Source organism: Galeopterus variegatus, unplaced genomic scaffold (genome assembly GCF_000696425.1).
Source record: "Galeopterus variegatus unplaced genomic scaffold, G_variegatus-3.0.2 Scaffold2886, whole genome shotgun sequence".
Taxonomy (NCBI): domain Eukaryota; kingdom Metazoa; phylum Chordata; class Mammalia; order Dermoptera; family Cynocephalidae; genus Galeopterus; species Galeopterus variegatus.
In genome coordinates, this window is record NW_007728997.1 from 155,401 (window position 1) to 181,187 (window position 25,787).

General features: G+C 45.9%; 1 protein-coding gene across 1 annotated transcript in view; it reads left to right on the forward strand.

Annotated features, from left to right (window-relative positions):
• LOC103599214 (kinase suppressor of Ras 2) overlaps nucleotides 1-25,787 on the forward strand; it is a gene marked incomplete at its 3' end in the record, with an annotated part of 244,172 nt that overhangs the window by 138,549 nt on the left and 79,836 nt on the right. Inside the window, exon 4 of the mRNA XM_008583318.1 lies at nucleotides 12,820-13,004. Coding sequence (XP_008581540.1) covers nucleotides 12,820-13,004 — 185 coding nt within the window. The remainder of the gene's footprint in view (nucleotides 1-12,819; nucleotides 13,005-25,787) is intronic.

Here is a 25,787-nt window from a genome sequence, read left to right on the forward strand (position 1 = left end):
GAGACGGGGTAGTGAGTTCTCTATTACTTTCCTCAAGAGTTGGTTTTTAAAAGGAGCCTGGCAGCTCCCCTCTGTCTCTCTCTTCCTTCTCTCTCGCCATGTGGTCCTTGTACCTGCCATGAGTAGAAGCAGCCTGAGGACCACGCAGATGCAGCTGCCCCAGAATCATGAGCCAAATAAACCGCTCTTCTTTATAAACTATCCAGTCTCAGGTATTCTGATATAGCAACACAAAAACAGACTAATACAGCTGGGAAGAACCAATCTTAACATTTGTAATCTGGGCATCTTGCCAGAGGCTGGTCATCAGTTCTTTAGCTGGACATAGGCAACACTGCTTCTGCCTCACAGAATAATCTAGAAGCCCACAGCCCCCTCTCCAGGTGACAAGCTACTGCCCAGCTCGGCCCAGCCTCCCCCTCCATCATCCAAGCTCTTCCAGAAAGCAAGCCCAGACTCTGCCTTCCAGGCCTGATCTGTGCCAGTGTCCAGGCCCACAGATTTTCCTGCATCCCTGTGATTAGTGACTAATCTTATTTTTTTGTTCCCCAACCCATAAATCAGTTACAAACCAAATATTTACACAGGCCATCATTTCCGAATGAACCAGGGCTTATGACAGCCCTCATTATTAAAAAGGATGACTGATTTTGGACAGAGATTTCACGGGCATATGGCTGGATGTTTTCTTTTGGGTTTTCTCCACCCCCCTCCCCACCTTGCCCAAAGAAAAGACAATTTCCAAGATAAATTGGTGCTGAGGTCTGCTCTCACTGTCTCCCTAGGGCCAGTGGGACGTGGGCAGGCTTCCGTCAGCCTGATAAGTGATGTTCTCCCAGAGGAATGGCCAGGGCTGGCTTCTTCCCACTTCTCTTGGCCTCCCCCTGGGGCCACAGTGCATTGGGAAGTCATTTGACTCACAAACATTCCCTGAAATCAAAAACTCTAAAGAAGACAAAGAGGGGAAGGGCCAAGAAGAGGAAACAGCCCCAGCACTACCTCAACCCACAAGACCCACAGGGCAAAGGATGGCTTGGCCTGTCCAGGTGGCCCCCAAGGGAGGCCACGTGTTGAGTTGATAAGATCACTGGGTGGGGACTCTGGAGGCTGAATTACTGCCCTGGTTCTGTCATTACTTAAGTCACCTTGGGCCTTGATGCTGGTTTCCCCTCCTGTAAAAAGCAGGGATATGCTGAGTGACTGCTCTGTCCCTTTCTGGTTCTAATTGTGACAGCTGCCATTCACTGAGACTTTGCTATGTGCCTAGCCTTGTGCTAAGCATTTTATAGGTGTTAATTCATTTTATTCAGATGGGATTTGTCATCTCCAGATGAAGAAACAGAGAGTCAGAGGGGCTATGTGACTTGTCAAAGGTCATCCAGCATAGAAGGGGCAGAGCCAGGATTTGAACCACCTCCCAGAGAACAAAGGGAGAACAATGTCCTAGCCATAACCCAGGATTTCTTGAGTTTTGCATACCCAGATGGGGTAAAAGATGGCACAGATGACCTAATCCCAGTGAGTGACAATTTCTGGTGGGGAAACACAGCCATACAGCAGACGCCAAACAGACTCCTGCTCGGAGGCCAGGTCTGTGCTGGTGCAAAGATGGTATACAAGGTGTGGCTGCTGACAATGGGGAGCTGTGTCTTGTATTTCCCTCTTGTGCCCCGAAGTGCCTACTACCATGCATCTCACTGAGTGTGTTTGGTGGGTGTGTGCTGAATTCGCAACCATGTGCCACATCACCTCTCTGAGCTTCGGTTTCTCCATCTATAAAATAGGTATAACCAGAGTACTTTCCTTGGTGGGTTGTTGTGAGGATCGCATGAGTTAACGCACATACAGGGCTGGTGCCTGGACTGTAGTTAACGCTGCTGAGTGCTTGGCACTGACGCATATGGAATGCTGTTGACGGCAACCTAGAATTGGATGGTTCTGGAGGATTCAAAGGAACTCATACTTGAGTTGAGCATTTCGGGATGTGCAGAGAGAAGATGGGATAGGGTTCTAGGAGAAGGGAGTGGAGAAGCTGAGTTGCAGGTTCCAGGTGAAAGGAGACAGGGGAAGCATTTGAAGTCAAGTACCTTCACAAAGTGGGAAACTTTCTGGAAACAACACGCAAGAGGATGATTCCAGTCTCTTCCATTTGTGCCATGCCTCACCCCTTGCAGATCACTTAGTAGGACTTATCTCATTTGGTCATCACTACACCTTGGTGATATCCCTCTGTGAAAAATGAGGACACAGGCTCAGAATGGGGAAGTGACTTGCTTAAGGCCATGAAGCTGGTACAAGGGAACTGGATTTATTTACTGGGCACCTGCTATGTGCCAGACACTCTGTTAGGCAGTTGAAATACATTATGTCAATGGATCTTCATAACATCCTGTGAGATAAAGGATAAAGATAATAATTTTTACAGGTGAGGACATTGAGGCTCAGAGAAGTTAAGTCACTTGATAAAGGTCAGATAGCTAGTGAGGGAGAAATATAACACCCGTAGTACTATTATCTTTGTCTAATTGTAGTAAAATACACACCACATAAAATTTAATTTATCACTTTAACCATTTTATTTTATTTTATTTTTTTTAATTTTTATTTTGTCAATATACAATGTATATGATTATTATGGCCCATCACCGACACCTCCCGCCCTCCTCCCTCTCTCCCATCCCCCCCAAGAATGTCCTTTCCGTTTGTTTGTTGTAACAACTTCAAAAAAAAAGTATAGTTGTTATATCTCCTTCCCCCCCACCCCCCGGTTTTTTTTGTGTGTGTTTGTGGGTAAATTAATTTGTTTATTTTTTTTAGCTCCCACCAATAAGTGAGAACATGTGGTATTTCTTTTTCTCTGCCTGACTCGTTTCACTCAATATTATTCTCTCAAGGTCCATCCATGTTGTTGCAAATGGCAGTATTTCATTCGTTTTTATAGCTGAGTAGTATTCCATTGTGTAGATATACCACATTTTCCGTATCCACTCATCCGATGATGGACATTTGGGCTGATTCCAGCTCTTGGCTATTGTGAAGAGTGCTGCAATGAACATTGGGAAACAAGTATACCTTCGACTTGATGATTTCCATTCCTTTGGATATATTCCCAGCAGTGGGATAGCTGGGTCATATGGTATTTTAAACTGTACATTTAATTGGCATTAAGTACATTCACATTGTTAAGCAACTAGCACCATGTTCACTTCCAGAGCTATTTCATCGTTCCAGAGGAAACACTGTACCCGTTAGGCAGTCACTTCCCATTCCCACTCCCCCAGCCCCTGGGAAGCCCAGATTTGCTTTCTGTCTCTGTGGATTGGCCTGTTCTGGACATTTCATATAAATGGAATCATATAGTCTTTGTCCTTTTGTGTCTGGCTTCTTTCACTTAGCATAATGTTTTTGAGGTTCAACTGCATTGTACCATGAGCCAGAACTTCATAATACTGACTAATATTCCATTGTATGGATATGCCACATTTTGTTTGTCCATTCATTTGTTGGTAGACCTTTGGGTGGTTTCCACTGTTTGGCTATTTTGAGTGTACTGCTATGAACATTTGTGTACAGTTTTTGTTTGAACACCTGTTTTTAATTCTTTTGGGCGATTATCTAAGAGTAGAATTGCTGGGCCACATGGTAATATTATGTTTAATTTGTTGAGGGACCACCAAACTGTTTTCCACAACCCCTGCACCATTTTACATTCCCACCAGCAATGCTTGGGGGTTTCAATTTCTCCACATCCTCATCAACACTTGTTATTTTTAATTTTTTTATTATGGTCATCCCAGTAGATGTGAAGCAATAACTTATCGTGGTTTTGATTTGCATTTTCCTAATGAGCGTCTTTTCATGTGCTTGTTGGCCATTTATATGTTTTCTTTGGAGAAATGTCTACTCCAGTCCTTTGCCCACTTTTTAATTGGGTTGTTTGTCTTTATTATTTTTTTAAAACTTTTTATAAGGTATAACTTTCATGCATTAGTAAAGTGCATGATTTTTATGTATAGCTTGATAATTTTTTATATATCAATACACCCAGGTAACCAACACCCTGTCCTAACAGAGGACTTTTCTAGCCCCCCAAAAGGCTCCTTGGGTCCCCTTCCAGTCAGTAAACTCTCCAAAGAAAATCACTATTGTGGCCCTCACATAGATTAGTTTTGGTTTTTTTTTTTTTTTAAACATAATGTAAATGGAATCATAATAGAATCACACCATACATGCTCTTTTGCGGCTGGCTTCTTTTGCTCAATACTGTGTCTTTGAGATTCATCCGTGTTGTAGTATAGAGGAAATTTTCTTTTTCATTGCAGGGTAGTAGTCAATTGTATGTGTATACTTTGATTTATTTCTTCATACTACTATTGATGAACATTATGTTCCCTGTGTTTGGCCATACCAATAATATTGCTGTGAATATTATTACACAGGTCTTTCTGTGAGTGTGGACACTCATTTTGGCTAGGTACATACCAGGGGGTGAAATTGATGGGTCAGAGGTCACTTTCAGCTTTAATAGATACAGCCAAGTAGTTTTTCAAAAGCGGTTGTACCACTTTACAATCCCACCAGGATATAATGAGAGTTATGGTTGCTTTATATCTGCCAACACTTGGAACTGTCTTCTATTTTAGCCATTCTGGTGGGACCTGTATTATGATTTACTTAACATTTTTTTCAACCAATGTCTCCTCCTCCTCATCCTCCTCCTCCTCTTTTTCTCCTTAGTATATTTTACATAAAGAAAACAATTGCTGTAGAATCATGGATTTGATGTTCAAAGTTGATTTTTTAAAATTTAACTATTAAAAAAAAAGATACATCCATGCCTCATCTGAAATCATCGCCTGTTCCTCCACACTGCTGTTTTGAAGACTCATCTGTGCCCCTTTTTTTTGCCAAGGCCATGGCTGATCAGTGCTGAGCTGGGGGAGTGCTCCAGCCAGAAATGAGGGCTGTAGCCTGTGGCCAAGGAACAGAGAAGGTTCTCAATAAACATCCTCTGGTGTTAGACCTAACAAAACATTGCTTTTCCAAGCAACTCGCTTTCCTGAGCTCTGAGCAACAGAGCCGAGGGTCGTAACCACCTGCAGCCCCAGAACATTATGTTATTCTTTGATTTTGAAAAGGCCTCCTCTTGGGTGATCAGATCAGGCCCAGTGCAGAAAATTTGAGTGGCTCAGTGTGAGAGAGATGACACATACAGCACAGCTCTGGGTGAGACCATTGGGCATGTTTCTCGTTTAGCGAAATGGTTACTGGATTAGCTTTGCTGCACATAGTGGTGTGTGAGACTGTGTGCTCTTGCCTGCCCTTAAACCATGCTTGTGAGGAGTTTATCCCCAGCTCTATTTCCTCCCAATCATTTGGGCCAGATGCTGCAGACACTGATAAAGAGCTGCTGAGGGATTTGGCTGGGTGACGGCTTTCGAGTTCAGGAGGGCACAGCCCACACTTGAGAAAGCTGAGAGCAGAGAGGCCATGTGAGCCAGTGGCTCTGTTGAACTCAAAGCCTAGCAAACTTTTGGAAGAGGAAATGGAGCAAAGACTAAACATCAGTTTGGGACTTCCCTTGAACATCTTTGTGATGAAAGTTGAGAGGCAGGTTGGCAAAAGAATGTTGATCCAGAGCCTCTGCCAGACCCAGGCCAAGGGTAGCCAGGGACTGATAAAAGAAATAGTTTGTTTCTGTCTTTAAAGAACCCATACTTGAGAATTAAGCGGGAAGATGCTGCTAAACCAGCTCTCCTGACTCACAGATGGAGACTGGGACACATTCTTTTAGAACTCCTCCGAGATGGAGGACGCCACATTGTCCCTGCTGGAATTGGGACACGTGGGCTAGGGTGGGTGGCTGTAGACCTGGCTCTGGTCTTGACTTTGCCACTGTGGAGTGCCAGCTCTGTGTTAGCTACTGAGGATGCAAACTCTTCCTGTGTGGTGGGCACAGCCTGTGGGGGAGGCAGACATTCATCCAGTCACCACATAAGTAAATGCAGAATTCCAGTTGGGATGCCTTCTATGAAAAAAAGCAGGTGCTGCTGGAAGCATGGGTAGCCAGGAGATCTGATTAGTTCTGAGACTTGAGGATGGCATCTCTAAGGAAGTGGTATCTAAAGGTAACTGGCAGGATGGGGAATAATATCCCAGGTGGTGGTGGGGACATCATGTGCAAAGGCCCTGAGGTGCATGAGAACTTGGTGTGGTCAAGGACCAAGAAGACGGCCAGAGTGGCTAGGATGGTACAGGAGAAGTTGGAGGGTAGACATGGAGGGGCCTATGAAGCTTTTGTAGAACATAGGAAGGAAGAACAGTGTGAAGCCTTTAGAGGGTTTGAAGCAGGGGAGTGACATGATACAATGTATACTTTTAAAACTTTGACTGCTGGGTGGAAGATACACTATAAATAATCCAAAGTGGGATCCAGTTATTCAACCATAAAAAGGAATAAAGTACAGATACGTTCTGCAGCATGGATGAAGCTCACAAGCATTACGCTGAGTGAAAGAAGCCAGGCGCAAAAGGTCACATATTGTATGATTCCATTTATATAAAATATCTGGAATAAGCAAATCCATAGAGACAGAAAGCAGATTGGTGGTTGTCAGGGTCTGGAGGGAAGGGGCATGGGAGTGACTGTTTAATGGTAAGGGGTTTCCTTTTGGAGTGATGAACATGTTTGGAATTAGGAGTGATGGTTTCACAATGTTGTGGAAGTATTTAGTGCCACTGAATTGTTTTCTTTTATTTATTCATTTATTTAAATTTTAATTTATCAACATACAATGTAGTTGATTTTTGTGTCGCTTTACTGAATTGTTTGCTTTTAAAGGGTTAATTCTATGTTACATGAATTTCACCTTAATATAACAAAAAAAGCAAAAAAAAAAAAAAAAAAAAGGGGATTGGGGGGCAGTGAGAGCAGCTCTGTCTGTTCCTTTGAGACCCATGCATCCCTTTGTTTTTCATACAGACACGTTGTGAGTGTCCAGGGGAGAGAGGTAGGCATACAACAGTAAGCAAGATGTACTTGCCTCCTTAGAGGTTATGAATGTCAGAAATTGGTTCAGTATAGACCAGAGCAAGGACACTTCACCGAGGGTGCAGAGGTTGGAGGCAGGGAAGTAGCAGCCCATGTGAGGTAGGAAGGTGGCTGGGACCAGAACAATGGGGCTGAAGATGGAGAGCAATGAATTGGTTCAGAGAAGATGTAAGAATTCTCAGGATCCTTTCAGTTCAGATATTCTATGTAAATTAGGCACCAGGGAAGTGGGAAGAACTTTCCTAGGTTCCACCACTGAACTAGTCCTCTGCTGTGCTGTACTTGGTAAAACAAGTGCACTTTCCTAAGCACAGATGATGGCCCCAGAGCTGTGTGTCTTTTCCTAACACAGAAGTGCAGCCTCAGCTCAGCCCAGCTCTGAGGCTGCTGTCAGCATAGCCTGCATTGTTGGGGAGCCCTGACTTGCTGGACCCTCCAGAAAGCGCCATCTATGGCCCACCCACGGAGCTGCCCTTTCCAGTGTTTTGTGCCACCTGATTTTGTTCATTTCCCAGAATTGGCCCCATTTCCAGATAAGACATCTATGTAACAGATATCTAATATTCTACAAAGATCATGGGAGAGGATGTTCTTTTTAGTTGCATCTGCAGGATATACAGCAGAATGTCCTCTAAATCTTAGCACACAGTCGCAGTCAGTAGACACAGTCATCTGTGTCTGTGTTTTTCCCCTCTGAGCATGCCTGCGTAATGTGGGTAGATGGTAAAAGTGAATCCCACATGCTGTCCATGAAGGAAGGCTTTCTTGGTGGATGGGAAGTGATACAGGATTTTCTTCCACCCTACTCTGGTCGAATAGCCATTTATCCTACCACTTTCTTTTCCTCCTGTCCTTTCTTCTTCCCTTCCTTCTGTCTACCTTTCCATCCTACCACTCTGTCTTCCTTAATTACATCTATCCATCCATTCCTCTATCCTTCCTTCCTTCCTTTCTTCCATCCATCCTCTCGTTCATCCTCCCATTCTCCTCCATTCTTTCATTCATCGTGCCACCTTCCCAGTCTCTCTCTCTTTCATTCTGTCCATCTGTCCTCCCTTCCTTTCATCTTCCTCTCTCCCTTCCTTCCATTCCTCTTTCCACGCTCCCATCCTCTCTGTCCTTCATTCATTACATCCTGACACTTTTCACCCTCCTTCCATCCTTCCATCCATCTGGTTAACCATTCATCTAACTAGCATTTCTTTACATGTACCCCATTCTCTGCTCCATCTGTCTCCATGAGCTGGTGAAACAGATAGACTCTGAAGTCACTGAGTCACTGCTAAACCTGTGCTGGGTCAGACTTGGTCCTTCTTGCCAGGGGATCTGGCCTTGTCACATGGGGACTCAGGGCCTCAAGGCTGCCATCAGGGTTGTGGAGATGATGACGGTATCTGTTACCAGAGGGTTTGGCTGCGTCCTCAAGGTTTGTGCTGGGTTGAGGGAGTTGCTGGATGTTTCAGATGAAAATCACCTTCAAATTTCAGTTGAGATTGTCTTCGATTTTTATCTTCTTCAAGGCTATTTCCATAGCTATACAGACCTCAGATTTAACCTGGTCATAATGACCTTAATAACAGGTAATGTCACCTGAAGCCTCACTCTGTGATGGGCCCCGTGCCTAGCATGTCATCTCATCACATTCTCATGAAAGCCTTCTGAGATAGATGTTAGTATTTTTCCTTTGTCCAGATGAGGAAATCGAGGCTCAATGGGAGAGATCACTTTCTCAAGGTCACAGTCAGGACTTGAGTCCTGGTCTCCTTGACCCCAAGGCGTGTGAGTTTAACCACTGAGCTACACTGCCTCGGGGTAGAAGCTGTTTTGAGTCTCCGCCATTGGGCACTGGGTGGAATGAAATGCCACTTCCCTCCTCCCTTCCCTCTCTTCTCCAACCACAGGCAGGGAAGAGCCAGTCAGTGTGTGCTGCCATAACAGGAAGCACCTTTCTGGTCCTCGCTGCTGGCCCCTGGGGAGATAACAAGCAGTGCCGGCAGCCCCAGTGTTGTGGGGGGCAACTGTGCAGGCACCCTGGGACCCCTGAAAGCTGATGAGCAGCAGGCTTCCTGGAGGGCGTGACTTTTAGGCTGTGTGTGGGGAAGGCCTCCAGTCTTAAATTAACACACTTTCCTGGGTTCTCCATCCAGGACTGTGAACATTTGCCAGGAGGCTTCACTTTGGCCACAGGAGGGCACCCAACTGCTGGCCAGACTGGATGGGTGTTTGGGGGAGGTGGGTAGGAGGAGCAGGGAGATTGGTTTGGGATGCAGACTTAAACCAAGCATTCTAGTCCAGCTCCTTGGGAAGCAGAGAAATGTTTCTAACTCAGTTTAAGAGGTTCATTTCATTCAACGGGTGCCAAGCTGGGGCTGAGGGATCCAACATGAAACTACGTGGTTCCTGTCTTCAAGGATCCTATAGTTGAGTGTGGAAGACAAAGAATCAGAATATAATGTGACACGTGCCAGAGTCTTAATCCAGAATGTTCCTCTAATAAGCACCTAATGAGTACCTACTATGAACCAGGCTATGTGCTAGTTGTCAAGGACAAAAAATAAATAAATAAACAGTACAGAGTTATTGCCCTCCAAGACTCACAGTCTACTTGGGAGACCACAAATTTGGAAAAACAAACTTGGAAGAAATAGGAAACTGCAGCCATATATATATGGAAAACTGAGAAGGGACAGCCAATCCGGACTAGGAGGTAAGAGAGAGTGTCAGGGAAGCCTTCCTAGAGGAAGAACACCAGAGTCATGAAAGACAAGTAGGGATTAACTGGGCAAAGAAGAGCGGGATATTCCAGGCAGTGGAGACAGCATAGCAAAGGGTGGGAGGGCTGCAGGGCCGGGTCAAGCTGTGGGGGGTGGATATTGGGTACCATGTTAAGGAGATTGGGTCTTATCCAGCATGTGATGGAAGAACAGATACTCAGAGAGTGAGGGGAGGGAGATGTTAAATTGAAGATGTGGTGACATTTGAAGTGGACCATGAAGTATGTGTAGTTCTCCAGGCAGCAAAGGCAGAGAGACCGTGGAAACATTCTGTAAGGGGAAGTTTTGCTATTCCTGGGGATCGGCCAGTGGGGATTGTCTAGGTTCCCTGCCTCACCTCTGTCCTCTATTACATTTTTCTCTTTAGTCACTCCAAAGCAAGAGGGCTCAGAGCAAATGGAGATATACGTATGGGGTTTGTGGGTGGTTCTGGTGAAAGGACCCAAGAGAAGAGGTGGATGAAACTAAAGTGAAGATCCTGGGCTCAGTTATTGGCCACTCCAGTGCCTCCAGCCTGAGCATGTCCCAAATCAATCTCCTTGGGACAGCTGGCTTCTGGGTGGACAGTGGTCTGGGGTCAGGATTGAGGGGGCGGGGGTGGGGGTGGGGAATCTGGTGTGAGTGCAATTGAGAGGGGGACCCTGGAGCCACACCACTTGGTTCCAACGCTGGTACCACCTTTGCCACGCCCCTTCTCTTTGCGTTGCTTCTGTGTCCTCATCAGCAGAAAAAGGATAATAACAGCATCTTCCGCCTGAGGTCATTGTGACACTTAAATGAAATTGTACACGAAAAGCACCTGATACAGTCCCTGGGACATGGTCGGGACTCACATCAAAGCAGCAGTAACAGTAGCTGTTGTTGTTGTTGTTATTAATATTAATATTATGATTGAACCTCCTGTTTGGTATGAAAATTTAAAAAGTCTGTGTTTTAGGCTTATAATTTCAAAGATGCATTTTCTTAGTTTCAGATCAAAGCCCAGTCCACACCTGGCTGGAATCCTTCAACTTTTAGTATCTCTTCCTCATCCCTGTCTCAGTATGAGGAAATTGAGAGACTTCACCTTATAATTATCTATTTGCAAGGAAGTTGGCCAGAAAAATAATTCAAAAAGAATCTAGAAAACCCTGGTATTTTTATGTCAGCATTGAACCGTGGATAATTGCTAAGCCCCTCATATTTTTTTTAATTAAAAAAATTTTTTAATAATATATTTATTTAACTCAACATTTCATGCATACAAAATATTATTAGTAAGGTATTTTACATTATTTTTTCATACTAATCCCATTACAATCAAACTAGCCACAATTCAATCGCTCATATGATGAGTGGCTCTGTGATTGGACAGGGTAGCTCCAGACTAAGGAACACCAGGCATGTGACAGATATGTTCCTGCTGGCATGGTTATTCTCCACATTCAATATACATTGTACTTCTTTTTGATAAGATCAAATTGTGTCATAAACTTAATTCTGATTGGATACTAGCACCGATAACACATTTCTATTAATTATTTAAATATCACAGCATTACCTTTTTCAGTGAGTTACCGATAAATTTCCTTACACTTACAATTCCTTGTAGGGGCAGGTCCCTCACCTTTTTGCACCGTGTTTTGCCATGAATGCACCTGCCATAGTCAGAAGGCAAATGCTCACCACGCTGAGGGGTGGGGGCAGGACCAGCACCTGGGTACAGGGTTGAGGTCAGACATCATCCTTCCCGCTTCTCTGCAACGTATTCAGGGCCAGCTATGAATCAAAGGCTGTGAGCTCTTTACCTTCTTCCCTTTGCCACTTTGTGATCATTCAACAAATATTTATGTTCTTGCTATATGTGAGTCACTTTGCTAGGCACAGGGTATGCAAAGAACACCATTTAATTTCTTGGGTTGAGAAGAGTCCCCAAGAACAGAACCAAACTTACCAGAAGTTTCCACTTTGTTTTACCTGCAGATTATTTCTCCTAAAGGAACTATCAGACAGATTCCCATTAAATAATAGTAAGAACAATGAATGTTTATACTTTGTATTAAGTAATTTATGGGGATTATTTTATATGATACTCTCCACAACTCTACAAAGAAGACTCTTTTATGGTATTTGAATCTGGAGAATGTGGCCCCAGAATCATGTTATCCCCCAGGCTACAAGCCCCCCACTCCCACCCCAAGCAGTGCTGCTATGGTGGGAGTGGGGCTGAGGGAGGAGGCAGATCCCCTTCTCTACACAATTCCTCCACACCTCTTGCAGCTGGCCCTGAGGCACCCCATGTGATCCAGTCTATGATCTGGGGGATCACCCTTCCTTCTGCACTCTTAAGGTGGGCACCATCTGGGGCTCCTGGTAAGGATTGGACCAAGAACCAGACATGGCTGTGGGTGGGTTCCAAAGAAAAGACTAGCACCAGAAGTCCTGACAAGGAGGAAACATTTCCAGAAGGGGTGCTGGGATTCTGCCAAAGGCTTGGTCTTCTTGGATCTCTTGAAAGTTGTCAGGTTTTACTTCTACACAAATGGGTTGGTTGTTTTTATATGGATGAAAGGCAGTGAATTTGGGGACTAAAAACAGGTAGAGGTGAATGCCACCTTGACACAGATCTCCTAGAACCGCTTGAGGTCAGCCTGACCACGGGTTGGGGCTTGGGACCCTGGGAATTTAGGGCGTGAAGGCAAAAGTTGGGGGTTGGAGTTGGGAGCTGAACTTGACCCTAGCTTTTTAGAGCTTCCTCGGGAAGCTGGAGGATAAGGTATGGCCGATCTGTCTGCTTGTGCTCCATGGTAGAATGGATTTTTAGAAAGGCCTGGGGGTGAGAGGGTGAACCCGCTTGCCCAGCTTCTTTCTTCCTACCTAAAAGCCTGTGGGCTCTTCTAGTCTCTCCCCATGGGTTTTGGGCCCCTCTTGGGGACACAAGTCTGGGTCTCCCTGCTGTCACTTTGTGCACCTATGGAAATATTTTCTTTTCCTCTTTTTCTGTCTCCCTTTCAGAGCCAAGAAGAAGAGCAAACCCCTGAACCTCAAGATTCACAGCAGCGTGGGCAGCTGCGAGAACATTCCTTCCCAGCAGCGCTCCCCGCTACTGTGCGAGCGCTCCCTGCGCTCCTTCTTTGTGGGACACGCGCCTTTCCTGCCCTCCACCCCTCCCGTCCACACCGAGGCCAACTTCTCTGCAAGTAAGTCACCCACGCCCCGATGCCCCAGGCCACACACCTGCTGTCTTCTGCGCCAGGTGCAAACCCTCTTTTCTTTTTCTCAAGGCTTTAAAATGCTCACTGATCAAGGCCCATCCACCCTCCACCCCCGCCCCCATCCCCTGCCTGCACCACACATGCCTGTTTGGATGGTTTTGAAAGGGACGTAATTGGCACTGGGGAGATTGACTGGCTGTTGTCATTGGTCCCAGGTCCTGCTCTTTTGCCTGTAGGTGGGAAGGAATGGCAGAGGAAAGCAAACATGCTGGGCATTCCAAGAGGCACCAGCCTTTCCTCTCCCTTCTCCCCACAGCCTTTCAGCTGCCTGGTCGCAGGGGTTTTTCTTGGTCACTGTGGATAAGGCATCTCTGATTAAATTTTGTATTTTGTTCCCACGCAGGTCGACACATATAACCTTTACATCTCAAAGATGTATTTGGATTCAAACTGGGCTGAGCGTGGCCTGTGGTGGTTTATATTTTGCTCTCACAAATTTCTGCTAGAGACAGAGTGGTTATTACTCAGAGCAGAAATGGAACTTGCTGGTAATCAAGGGCTGAGGTCTCACAGGGCGTTTAATCTTCTCTGCCCAGAAAACCCGTCTTGCTGAACAGGCACAGACGTGGTCAGAGGGGAGACCCCTGAATCAAGCCCAATCAGTCCTCCAGCCGACAGCACCTTTATTGGCTGGCTGCTCAGGAGAAGAGAGGCTGCTGGCATGCAGTAGAAGTAAGCGCTGGCCCTTCATGCAGCTTCAGGCTATGTATGTTGGGTTGCTGCTCTCATAAATGATAAGCAGTATTGACTGAGCACAAGTACATGCTAATCACCCACATTCAGGACCTCATTTAGTTCTCGCAACAATCCATTGGACAAATGGATTGTTTCCATTGCACAGATGAGGAAACTGAGACTCAGAGACATCAAAGAACTTGCCCAAAGTCACAAAGCTATCAGTTAGTCGAGCCAGGATCAGAATCTGATTCTTTCTAACTCTAGAGTATCTTAGTCATTTTGCATAATTTGATAATGAAGTTCCTCAAATATCCAGCAGGATGCCTTTCTCTAAATGTAGGGTTCTTAAACATTTTTTTTAGAGGGGCCATGGAATCTTTGAGAATCTGATAATCTACTCATTCTTTCCCTGGAAAAAGGAACATGTAGCATCCAACATCCAGCTAGATGGTTTGGCTGGTGCTGAGTGGTGAACCTGGTTTATAGTCCCCAGGTGTGCATGGTATGACACTGCAGTAACAGCTGAGGGTCAGGAGTCACTGACCCATGTGGACATCAGTTAGGAGAAGTCCAGAGACTGCCTTTTCTCAGTGCCCAGGTGTGCAGGCTCTAAGTTGAACAAACTAAAATAACACCTGCGACACACATGATGATTTCAGAAGGCCAGTTTGCCATCTTGTCCAGAGAAATCACTGTCAGAGAGACCAGAAATGCTCCATGAGGGTGGGCCAGTATGGCAGGTAGAGAGTGGCTTGGTGAGCAAGGATGAGGAAAAGGAATGAGGAGGACGTGTCAAATGTGAAATGACAACAGGAAGAGGCAGATGTCATGGCTGGGAGCACGGGCCCTGAAGGGAGACACGTGGGCTCGAATTGCAGCCCTGCTACTTCCAAGCAACGTGCCTGACCTCAAGTGAGTCAAGAGCCTCTCCCAACCTCAGTTTCCTCATCTGTAAAATGGGTATAATAACAGATTCACTTCATAGATAGTTGTGAAGATTAGATAAGTTTATGCATGCCAAGTCCTTTGCACAGTGCCTGCATACAGTAAGTGCATAATAAATGGTAGCTGTCAATAGGGTGTTTGTTAGCTCCTTTTCTCTAATAGCATTTATAGCCTCTGGCCTGATGATTAATTTTGGGCTGCTGTGGCTAAATGCCTTGCAGTTTACCCCCCTTCTACCACTTCCTCACAGCCCTAGGAGTGCTTGGAATTTACCTTGGCCTGATGCTGGGTGGCTGCCTCCAGCAGCCATCTGTCTCTGGGTATTGCCATCCTGCAAGCAAATGTCAGCATGGCCACTCTGGAGGGTTGACCACTGCTCTGCGCTTTAGTTTTGGCCAGACTAAAAACATCTCCCGTCTGCTTTAAAAAACCACTTGCACATTTGGGCTCCTGCCCCTAAAGAGTTTTGTGAGGATTCACCATGGCTCCCAACTTTTTGCCCCTGCTCTGGTCTCCCCCTGAGAGGGAGGGCTTTTCTGCTTGCCTGTGGGCAGTCCTTAATGGAAAGTCCTTGATGGAAGGCAGCTCCCAGCACTGAGAGGCCCGAGAAGCACAATTGCCCTTGGACAGTCCTGGTCCTTGTAGGAAAAGAGACAGTCCTCTGATCTCCCAGAAAGTAAAAAGATAGCATTTGAGGCTCAGTGGGAGAATGAGTGTGTTACCCAAGTATTAACTGGAACCCCATGAACCAGTCCCATTTCCACTGATCCTAACAAATAACAAAAACAGAGGCAGCCTGTTGTGGTGGAGCAGTCAGGCTCCAGACTGGGAGATGAGAAGCCTGAGTGACCTTAGTCTCTGTCTGGCACATCAGCTGCAGTATCACAGTTAAGATTCACCATAGTCTGTGAAGCAGGTGTTATTATTCCCATTTTACAGATCAGGAAACTGAGGCTCAGAAAGGTGCATGATTTTGCCCATGTATGTTTTGACTCCAGATTCAGCTGTAGCCTGCATTCTATCTCTCTACTGCAGCAAGTTCCTTTCTCTATCTGGGTCTCAGTTACCCCAACTGTAGGTGCTCCATGACGGTCCAGTGTAGAGCTTAGAATCTCTGTGGTTTTAAGGCCTACTCACTAAGCTCTTCCTAGGCAAACCTGTTGACTCACTTAGAATGCTAGTTTGGGGACTCCAGGTGGGACTACTGGGCAGCAGATCTTCCTTGCTTTAGTAGTTCCCCTTCTCCGCCTCTCTGAATTTCAGAAAATTCCTTGCCTTTGGTCCCTGGTGCCAGCTTTTCCCCTGCTAACCCAGCCAAGGGAGCCCCTGGGGCTGCGTCCCTGCCAGGCTGAGTCTGTCTGCCCATTTGTCACTGTTAGCTCTGGTGCTAGTCTATGCCATGAAGGGCGGTGATACCTCATCTCATTAGCCCTGGTGGTAATATCTGGAGGCTCCCTTAGGCAGAGCTGTCTGTAGAATGGCCAAGCCTCAAAACCTCAGGGTACCCAGCCACCTTGGGTGGGCTGTGAGAAAGACTCCATCTCCTTGGGGCTGGGGGTGATGAGTAGGGGGAGGGCAGGAAAGGGTGGTAGGAGCCTCAGCTTATGGAAGAACCTGTCTGTAAGGTTCGCCAGTCCTTTGGGCTCATAGCATCACTTGGGTATAGACAAAACACAGGATATCAGACTTCTCTGTTCAATGTAGAAGATGTGACTCAGACATGAAAGTACTTCCCAGAGATATAGAGAACAGTGGACCTACTCCTCCATCCTTGCTGTATTTATTCCGTGTTGTGTTGGGCACTCCATGTTGCTTCGGTGGTGTCTGATTGGATGTTTTCCCCCATGGGTCATTTTGGGTTGAACAAGCTGTGAGCCTAAGGCTCCTTGTAGGCTAGCTCTAATCCCAGCTGACATGGGTCAGACTGTTTCTAAGTCCCCCAAAAAAGGCTGCTTCAGAATGAAAAAGTGCCACCTAGGTGGAAGGAGTAATTATTTGTCATCATTTATTACCAGTTGGTGGAAGTGATTTCAGTTTTATAGCAACTAATTGGATGCCAATAAGTCATTGGGTAAATCACTTAACCTCCTGAGTGTGTTTTCTACCCAGCAAGGATGTAGTGAGCATAAAATGAGGAATGCATGTAAATTTCCTAGCACGGAGACTGTGCTTAGAGCATTGTGTCTCAATAAGGGGTGTCTTTGGTAGCTATTGCTATGTCCTGTGATGGAGTAGCTTGTAACAATGATACAAATGACGATAGTGATAGCAATTGGCATCGATTGAATGTTGATTATGTTCCAGGCATTGTACAAAGCAATTTACTTTTATTATTTCATTTAAGCTTCACGATCTTCTGTAAGGTAGGTACTATTATTACCCCCAAGTTACAGATGAAGAAACTGGGGTTGAGAGAGCTTAAGTAACTGGCCCAAGGTCACAAGATCAGGAAAGAGGTCAAGTTTGCGGCCATTCTGAAATCTCCATTCTATAATACTGGGGTATGAAATTGCAACACCATCTTCACTGAAACCTATTTGCTCATCAAGGAGGGAATTTAACTTGCTGAAGTTTTCTCTTTAATACCCTTGCCTCGTTGGGGGATTGTGTTGTGGGTGACAGCCTTGTTCACAGGAGGCCTCTCACTTAGGAGGCTGTGTAGCACCCACATGGGCTAACCATTTGTCACCCCGCCTGGATTCTGTCAGTTAGTATTCAAAGGATCTATTGTTCCTGGTGGCAGCCATCCCTGTGGGGGCGAGGCAGCTGCAGAAAGTGGCCTAAACAACGAGCCACAGGCAGCTTTTGCAGCTCATTCATCCCGGACGTCTTTGGTAGAAGATGAGGAATGACATAGTCCTTTTGCCACCTGCAGTTTTCTAGGTGTTTTTTATTAGCTGCCTGTAGGGGTTGGGCACTCCAGAGCAGCAGCCACCAGGGGTAATGAATGACTGATGGTTCCAGAACTTCCCCACCTTGGTTGTAATGGCACCAGCTGGAGTTGCGTATGGGGTCCCCATCTGAGGAAGTGTCGTCCTTCATGAGGCGTCTTGAAAGACGGCATGCTGTCATCATGCACGGTACCACCATGCCCTCTCCACATCTCTTCTCTAAACAACTGCTGTTCTTTGTTCCGGAGACAAGGCGGGAGAGAGTTGACCCTTGGTAGAGAACCTGACCTCGTGCACACCTTGAGGCTGAGTCAGATGCCTGATTTGTCAAGGGAGGCAGCAGGTGGCCATAAAGACCGATGAAGCTGAACTGCATACTCCCAAGAAAGCAGCCACCGGAAGGGTTATAAAGAGACTCAGGATGGGGGTGATTATATAATGGGGTTTAATGAGGCTTGAGGCCAAGGTTCATTACCCCTCAAAAGAGGGGGAGGAAAAGCGCGTGTCTTGACAGAAGTTTGCTGCCTAAACCACAGTCTCATCTCAGAATTGGAAGAGATTTTGAGCCCTTTGGGTCTGACCTAACTCAGTGGTGGAAATTCCAAGGGGAAAACATAGAGCCTGTTGGAGTGACCTAAAGGACTTTGCTTCCCAAGAATGAGCAAGTGGAGGTGCTGCTTGGCGCTGGTGTACCCCACTGCCCCCACGGACCCAGCAGACCCAGGAAGCATCCACAGTGTCTGGCATCTTTGCCCTATTTCAGAAACTCAGCCCCCAGCAAGTCTTAACATGTGCTGACCTGACCACCTGCTACATGCCAGGCAGGTTCTGATCTAGATGCTTTGTAGGCCTTAAACTATGTACTCCTGGAAACAAATAAAGTTAAACAGGGAGGTTCCTAGTGAAAAGCTCTGGTCCTTTGCACCATCCTTCCCCCAATCCTGCTTTCCAGAAGCAGCTGCTTTTAACTCTTTCTGTGTCTTGTTCTTTTGGTGGTCACCTCCACAATTTAAACTAAGTTATACCATGGGTTCTCCAAGTATGTTCCAGACCAGCAGCAGCAACACCTGAAAGCTTGTTAGAAATGCAAATTATTGGCACCCTCCAACCCCGCAATCCTACAGAATCAGATGGTGGGGAAGAGGTCCCACAATCTGCTTCTTCACAAGTCCCCTCAGGGTGTGCAGGCTAATATTTCACAATCACTGGACTGTATGACAATTTTTAGTTTTTAGTTTTGAAATAGTTTCAAACTGACAGACAAGTTGCAAGATTAATACAGAGAGTTCTGTGCCTCTATTATTCAGATTCACCAGTTGCTAACATTTCCTTACATTTGCTTCCACTCTCTTATTCCCATTTTTTGTGAGCCATGTGAGACTAGGTTGCATACTCTCTTACATTCTTACATAACCACATCGAGCTACCAAATTCAGTAAGCTTGACATTGAATTAGTGCTTTCAACTAACCATATTCCAATTTCAGCCATTGCCCCAATACCATCCTTTATAGCATTTTCTTTCTGGTACAGGATGCAATCCAGGGTTACCAATACATTTAATTGTGTCAAGTTATAACAGTTCCTCAGGCTTTCTTCATTGTTTATGATTTTGAATTTTTGGAGAGTAGGGACCGGTTGCTTTATAGAATGTTTCTCAGTTTGAGTCTCTGATGTTCGCCCATGGTTAGATTTAGGCTATGCAGTTTGAGGTGGGACATCTACATAAATGGTGTGTGTCCTTCTCAGTGCCTCACATCTTTCTAGAAAACTCCATTGTACAGGAGCAAGAGTTTTAGGATCCATCTGTACCCTGTTGACCTGTGCTGTGGCTCTCCAGGTGGCCCAGAGCTCAGCCCCAGCCTCCCTGGTGCTTTTCTGAGATGGGAGGGGAGTTATTTCAGATATAACCTTCTCCCAGGGTGCAAGAAACCAACACAGAAAGTAAACTCCAGATACAGGGACTTAGCCTTACCAAACACATGTCAAACTGTCATCAGTTGGTTGGAGATGTGTCTGTCATTATGTTCCCAAAGGAGTTTTCAGCCTCTGTTGTGTGTTCCTTGCACCCCCATTTAATGAAGTACAATTAGGCCTTATAGTAGAATTGTGGCCCCCAAAAGATATGTCCAAATCTTAGCCTTCAGTACCTGTGAAAGTGTCCTTATTTGGAAATAGAGTCTTTTCAGGTGTAATCAAGTTAAGATGAGGTCACTGGGGTGGACCCTAATCTAGTATAACTGGTGTCCTTATAAGAAGAGGGAAATTTGGGGCTTCTGGTTAAGATGGCAGAATAAACGATCCCCAGCATCACTCTCTCCTGCAAATCAACCAATTTACAACTATAAAAAAGCAACAACAGACAAGTTGGGGCTGCTAGAGCTCAGGCGAAGAGGAGGAGAGACCTACAGAGTGCACGAAGGCAGGAGAAGCCACAATGAGAGAACGAAAAAAACGCTCAGACCATTTTGTGCCATGGCCACTTTAAGGCTGGAGCTGCTGAGCACATGGAGCAGGAACTGGCAAAAGCTGCAGCTGTGCACTTTGGATGGAGTTGCGTGGAGGTGGCAGGGGAGAAGAGGGCCTTGGTAGCCCCCAGGCCAGCAAGACCACTAATAGGGTTCCCGTGGACCCACACAGGAGTGAGGATCCACAACAACTGAAAAAAAGGAGCCGCTCAGAGGCTGGTGAGTCATAGCAAGGGACCAGCACATGGCCCGTCTCGTGGGAAGTCTTTGCAGCATGGGCGGTGGGGGAGACAGGCCCACTGGGAGAACACTGGGACACAGCAAGGACAGCTGATCTGCCACCTAATCAGCATAGGACCACTCAGAGGAGACTGGTCAGGAATATAGAATTGCATGGGGCATAGTTTGATGGAAAGACTCAGGCCCAGATCAGAGTTTCTACACAACTGAGGTGCACCAGGTCTCTGGAGAGTTGGAAGTACCTATGAAGCCAACCATTAAAACCTGAGCTGCACAAAAAGACTTCCCTAGGGAAGCAGCAGCAAAGCAGCAATTTAGCTCAACCACACGGTTCAAGTACTGGTCCTCATGGGAAGTTCCCCCATTTCAGAAGTAAGGAAAGGACAAAAATGTAGTTCTGGCCCAGGAACACCACCAGCATCTTGGGGTCTGCCCAGGGACCTGTGGCATGAAGCTGGGGACTGGTTGTGGGGACTCCCACAACCAGGCACACTGCCAAAACCAAGGAGCATGCCAAAAACATCACCTCCATGTGGGTGGCCCACCACAGCCACCACAATAACTACGGCTGCCATGAAAGTGGCTAGATGCCACAAACACCACACGGATTGTCTGCCAGCCACTGGAGTGCACTGACAGAAGGAGAGTCACCAGCAGTAACCAAAGAAAAGAAGAGGATGTCTCTCTCCACAAAGGCCATTCCAGAGAGACAGAAGAAGCATCTGCTCTATGATAATATTGGGGGACCTGATCACATCTCTCAGCATTGGACAGATCATCAAGGCAACAGATCAACAGAGTAACCATTGCTCTTTCAGAGGGAGAGAAGAAATCTAGGGTAATTAGAGGGCGGAGTGGGGAGCAAGAGGGGGATGGAGAGAGATTGGACAAGGGGCATAAAGAATAAGTACGATTCGTAACAATGTGTATGCTAGTAATATTGATTTGGTTAACATATCTCAACGTTGAACCCCAAAGATGTGTATGGTCAATTATGATTCAACAAAAATTAAAAGAAAAAAAAGAGGGAAATTTGAACAGAGACACCAAGAGAACAGCACGTGAAGATGGAGGCAGAGATTGGAGTGATGTGTCCACAAGCCAAGGAAGACTGAGGCCTGTTGGAGCCACCAGAAGCTGGAAGAGAGGCAAGGAACTGATGTTCTCTCAGAGCCTCCACAAAGGACCAACTCTGCTTTTGAAATCAAGGGCCACCTTGATTTTAGAATTCTAGCCTCCAGAACAGTAAGAGAATAATTTCCTACCCAGTTTGTGGTGGTTTGTAACAGTCATCCTAGGAAACCTGGACACCTCCCCATTTTTCAGACAAGAATAAGAAAAGATGTTACGAGGGCCAAGCTGCACAGCCATGGCAACTCAGGACATATTCAAAGTTCCAGTGTCACCTTAAACACTAACTTGAACAGGGTTAGCTCTCTAGATACCTACAGTGTCCTGAGAAGTCACATAAAAGAGTGAAGCTGCTGGTTGTGAGCAAGAGGTGAAAGAAAGACTCTGGAGAGCTGGAGGTGGCCCCACTCAAGGGACAGCTGCTCTCCAGCTCCAGCGGGTGTAGCCATGTGGAGATGAGAGCCCAGGGCTGCCAGATTTTTTGATTTTGCAGAAGCTGGAGATCCTGACTTTTACAAGAAGGCTCCCTATGTTAAAATGTTAGCAACCAATTATAAATCTTTTAATATTGCATAAGTGAATATTGAATAACTCCACAGGTTTGTGTGTTGCATTTGGTCTTGGAGCTCCCAATTTTTATTCTCTGTTGTAGAATCATAGATGTCAGAGCTGTAAGAGGCCTCACAAATCACTGAGCCCAACCCCTCATTTTACAGGGGGGTGGGAAAACTGAGGCCAGAGAGTAGAAGGGACTTGCCCAGGGCTACAGAGCTGACGCTGAACCTGGATCTTCTGATGCTCGCCCAGCAGCTCCTCCCATCTTTGGATGGTTGCAAAACAGTCACCTTTGCTGCTACTCAAAGTGCTTATCAACGAGGTGATGGATGTTCAGACAAGGAAGCAGTGCCTTTGTTTAAAAGGGGACACATTTGTGTGTAGGGAGGGCTGGCGATGTGTTGGGGGATGAGAAGTGTGTTTTTGTGGGTGCATGTGGGTGTGTATGTTCATGCGAGGCCACTTCCGGGTTTTTATCATCAATTTTCTCTTCTCTTATATGCCTGCACATTTCACAATTCTTGCCTGAGCACAAACAGCCTGGGCTCAGTGTGCAGTCGACACCCTCAGACCTTTTGTTGTGATTGCTCGCACCAGGAGTTATGGCAGCATAAATTGGTTGGTAAGTAGTTGACGTTAGGAGCCAAGGGGGTCCCTTGTGCCTACTGTAGTGAGTCCTCATCCTCGGTCAGGAACTCACTGTCAGCATGGGCAGTCCCATTCCCTGGCATCAGGACTTGTGTCTGATTGTTACTATCTTTGTCCCAGTAATCTCCCAAGTGAGGAATTCTCAGATGTCAACTGATTTCATAACAAGAAGGAGTAATACTGCTACTAGGCAGTGTACACCAAGCATTCCTGTTCCTTGTACGTGTTCCTGCATTCCCATTCTGTGGATGAGGAAGCTGATACTTCAAGAGGGGAGGTCCATGGCTGGAAGTTACATACACATGAAAACCACGATTAGATACCTTGGTGCCTTCAGATGCCAAGTTGCATGTACTCTGTGCACAAAACTTGGCCTGACCTCATTTCCATGAGACAGTAGGTTTGGGGGTGGGGGGCAGTTCAGTTGTTTTAATCAAATTTACCCTGCTCCCCAACAAACCTAGTCCTCCTCTAGTGGCCCCATCTTGTCCATCTACCCATTTGGGTAAGCTGATATCTAAGTGTGACCTTTGGCCCTTCCTTTCCATGATGCCCCATCTCCCAGTCTTGTTGAATTAACCTTCTAAATCAGGAGTCAAAAACCTTTTTCTGTAAAGGGCCAGATAGTAAATATTTTCAGTTTTGCAGGTCATATGGTCTCTGTCACAACTATGCAACTCTGCTATTGTATAAAGCACCCACAGGCAAGTGGGCGTGGCTGTGTTCCAATAAAACCTCATTTACAAAAACAAGCAAGGGCCAGATTCAGTTCATGAAATGTAGTCTGTGACCTCTGTTCTTCTGCATCTCCTTCTCCATCACCACTACCCTGGTCCAAACTGTGCAATAGTCTCTAAATGGAACTTTCCATATCCATGTTGGCTCCAAATCCAATCCATGAAAGTGATCTTCCCAAAATGAGAATCTGGCCCCCAACCCCAGATTAAGATTCTAGCACCATCTCTCATTGTTCATATGTACAGCCCAGATCCTCAACATGGCCCACAAGACCCTGGGCGATGTGGCTCCTGCCGCTTCTCTAGCTTCATCTTGCTCTGGCTCCCTGTGCCTCGACCACATGAATTCCTTAAATGGACAACACTGTCCCCTGCCTTGAACCTTAGCTAGCAAACACCTGCTCATCATCACTCCATCTCAGTCATCCCTCCCTTGAGGAAGCATTCCTTAACTTCCCAAGTTACATCACTTACACTTTCTCTCGTCTCCTGTACTTTTCTTCAGAAGCACTTATCACAATTTGCAGCCAAATGTTTTTTGAAGTCAGTATCTGTTTAGTGCTCTGTTCCCCCAGTGTTAGTTCCATGAGGACAGTGACCATGTTGGTCTTGCTCATTATTCTGCCTGGCATGAAGCTGCCACACACAAGTATTTTTGAATGGATAGCAATGAACATATTCGAGCATTTGCTTTGTGCCTGGTACTGTGGGCCTTCAGCTACTCGGGATCTAGACAGCAAAGGACAGAATTCTGCTGTTGCCCTCCAGAGCTGCAGAGCTGGCTGGACTTGGCATCCCCTAGGCAGGAACCAAAGATGCTTGACTTCGACGTGGTCTTCTGGATTTTATGGATGTTCTGCTGCCTTACCTGACCAGAGAAGCAGATGCCCAAGAAAAACAGCCCAAACCATTTTGTTGATTGGAAAATAAGCAGTTCTTTATCACTGCATGGTGGTGGCGGTGGTGGTGATATGTATATGTAGCTTGGGACTCATGGTTATGGGTGACAGATAACCCAACTTAAGCTTTTTTTTAAGATAAAGGCAATTTATTGGTACATATAACTGAAAAAGTCCACAGGTTATGTAGGCTTTGGGTATGGCTGGATCTAGGAGCTCAGTTCACATCAGGGCTCAGTGTCTCTGCATCTCTCAGCTCTGCTCTTTTCCAGGAAGGCTTCACTTTTAGGCTCCATGTGGTGGCAAGATGGCCCCAGGAGTCCAGGCCCCTTCGTTCTTCTCTGTTCTGGTCTAATGTGGATGCGTAATGTTTAGGTCTGAATTCACTCTGATCCAACCAGCCTGGCCATGTGCTCACCTCAAAATCAATCAGTGGGTTCAGAGAAATGGGATAGACACTTATTAGCCTTATTCTGGGCCATGATCTGTGGTTTAGAAATTGAGGATTTTGCCTAAGAAAGGAGAATGAATGCTGGAAAGGCTGACAACCATTGTCCACTAGAGTAAAAATAACATGGGGTTATGAATAACATGGGGTCTTTGTCTTCAAGGGCTTTGAGGAGCACCTCCCCCAACCAAATTAGGTCATGCTCCAAATAAATGGTTTGTGTCTCCATTATTGAACAGAAAACTGTTTTAGTTCTCCCTGTTTCCCTTCAGCTGGGTTTCTAATGATCCCTGAGAAGGACTTTCTTCTTATCCTATCCTTTGACACTCCTCAGGGGTCTCTAGGAAGCACCAGCCTTCCAGGGAAGGTAATCCAAGGTGGCAGGTAGAGACTTAGCCCCAGTCCCAAGGCAACACCATAGCATCCTGGCTTTGGCCAGGCAGGGAGTTGAGAGTTGGATAAGCCTGAGTTCAAATCTTATCTCTGCCATTTATTACCTAACATCTTGGAACCTCCACTTCCCCATCTTAAAATGGGCATATACCTTTCTTGTGGAGTGATTATTTGGATGAAATGAAAGTTTGCTGGCACCATGCCTACTGCATAGGAAGAATTACCTAAGTGCTGACTCTGAGGTTGTCAATACTAATGTATGGTGTTTGGTGTTTGGGTTTAAGTAAACTTTGATCTTCATCAGTTTCTGCTGGATGTCACCCCACCTCTCACCATACCTGAATGCAGCAATCAATACTGATTGAATTTCTGATACGTAAAGTATGATACTGAGTATCACAGAGGAGTCAAATATACATTACAGTCCCTGACCTCAGAGGACTTGCAGTCTAGTTGGTTAGAAGCAACTTAGGATACAGCCAAAAACTCTGGGCCAGGAGTTGGGAGATCTGAGTTTTCCTCCCAGGGCTGCTACCCTGGCTGCGTGGCCTCTGTTAGATCGATCAACATTTCAGAGTCATGGTTTCTTCATCTGACAAATGGACATATCAATGATATCTGTCTACCTCACAGGACTGTTGATTGTCCCAAGGTACTTGATCACTGTTTGAAACTA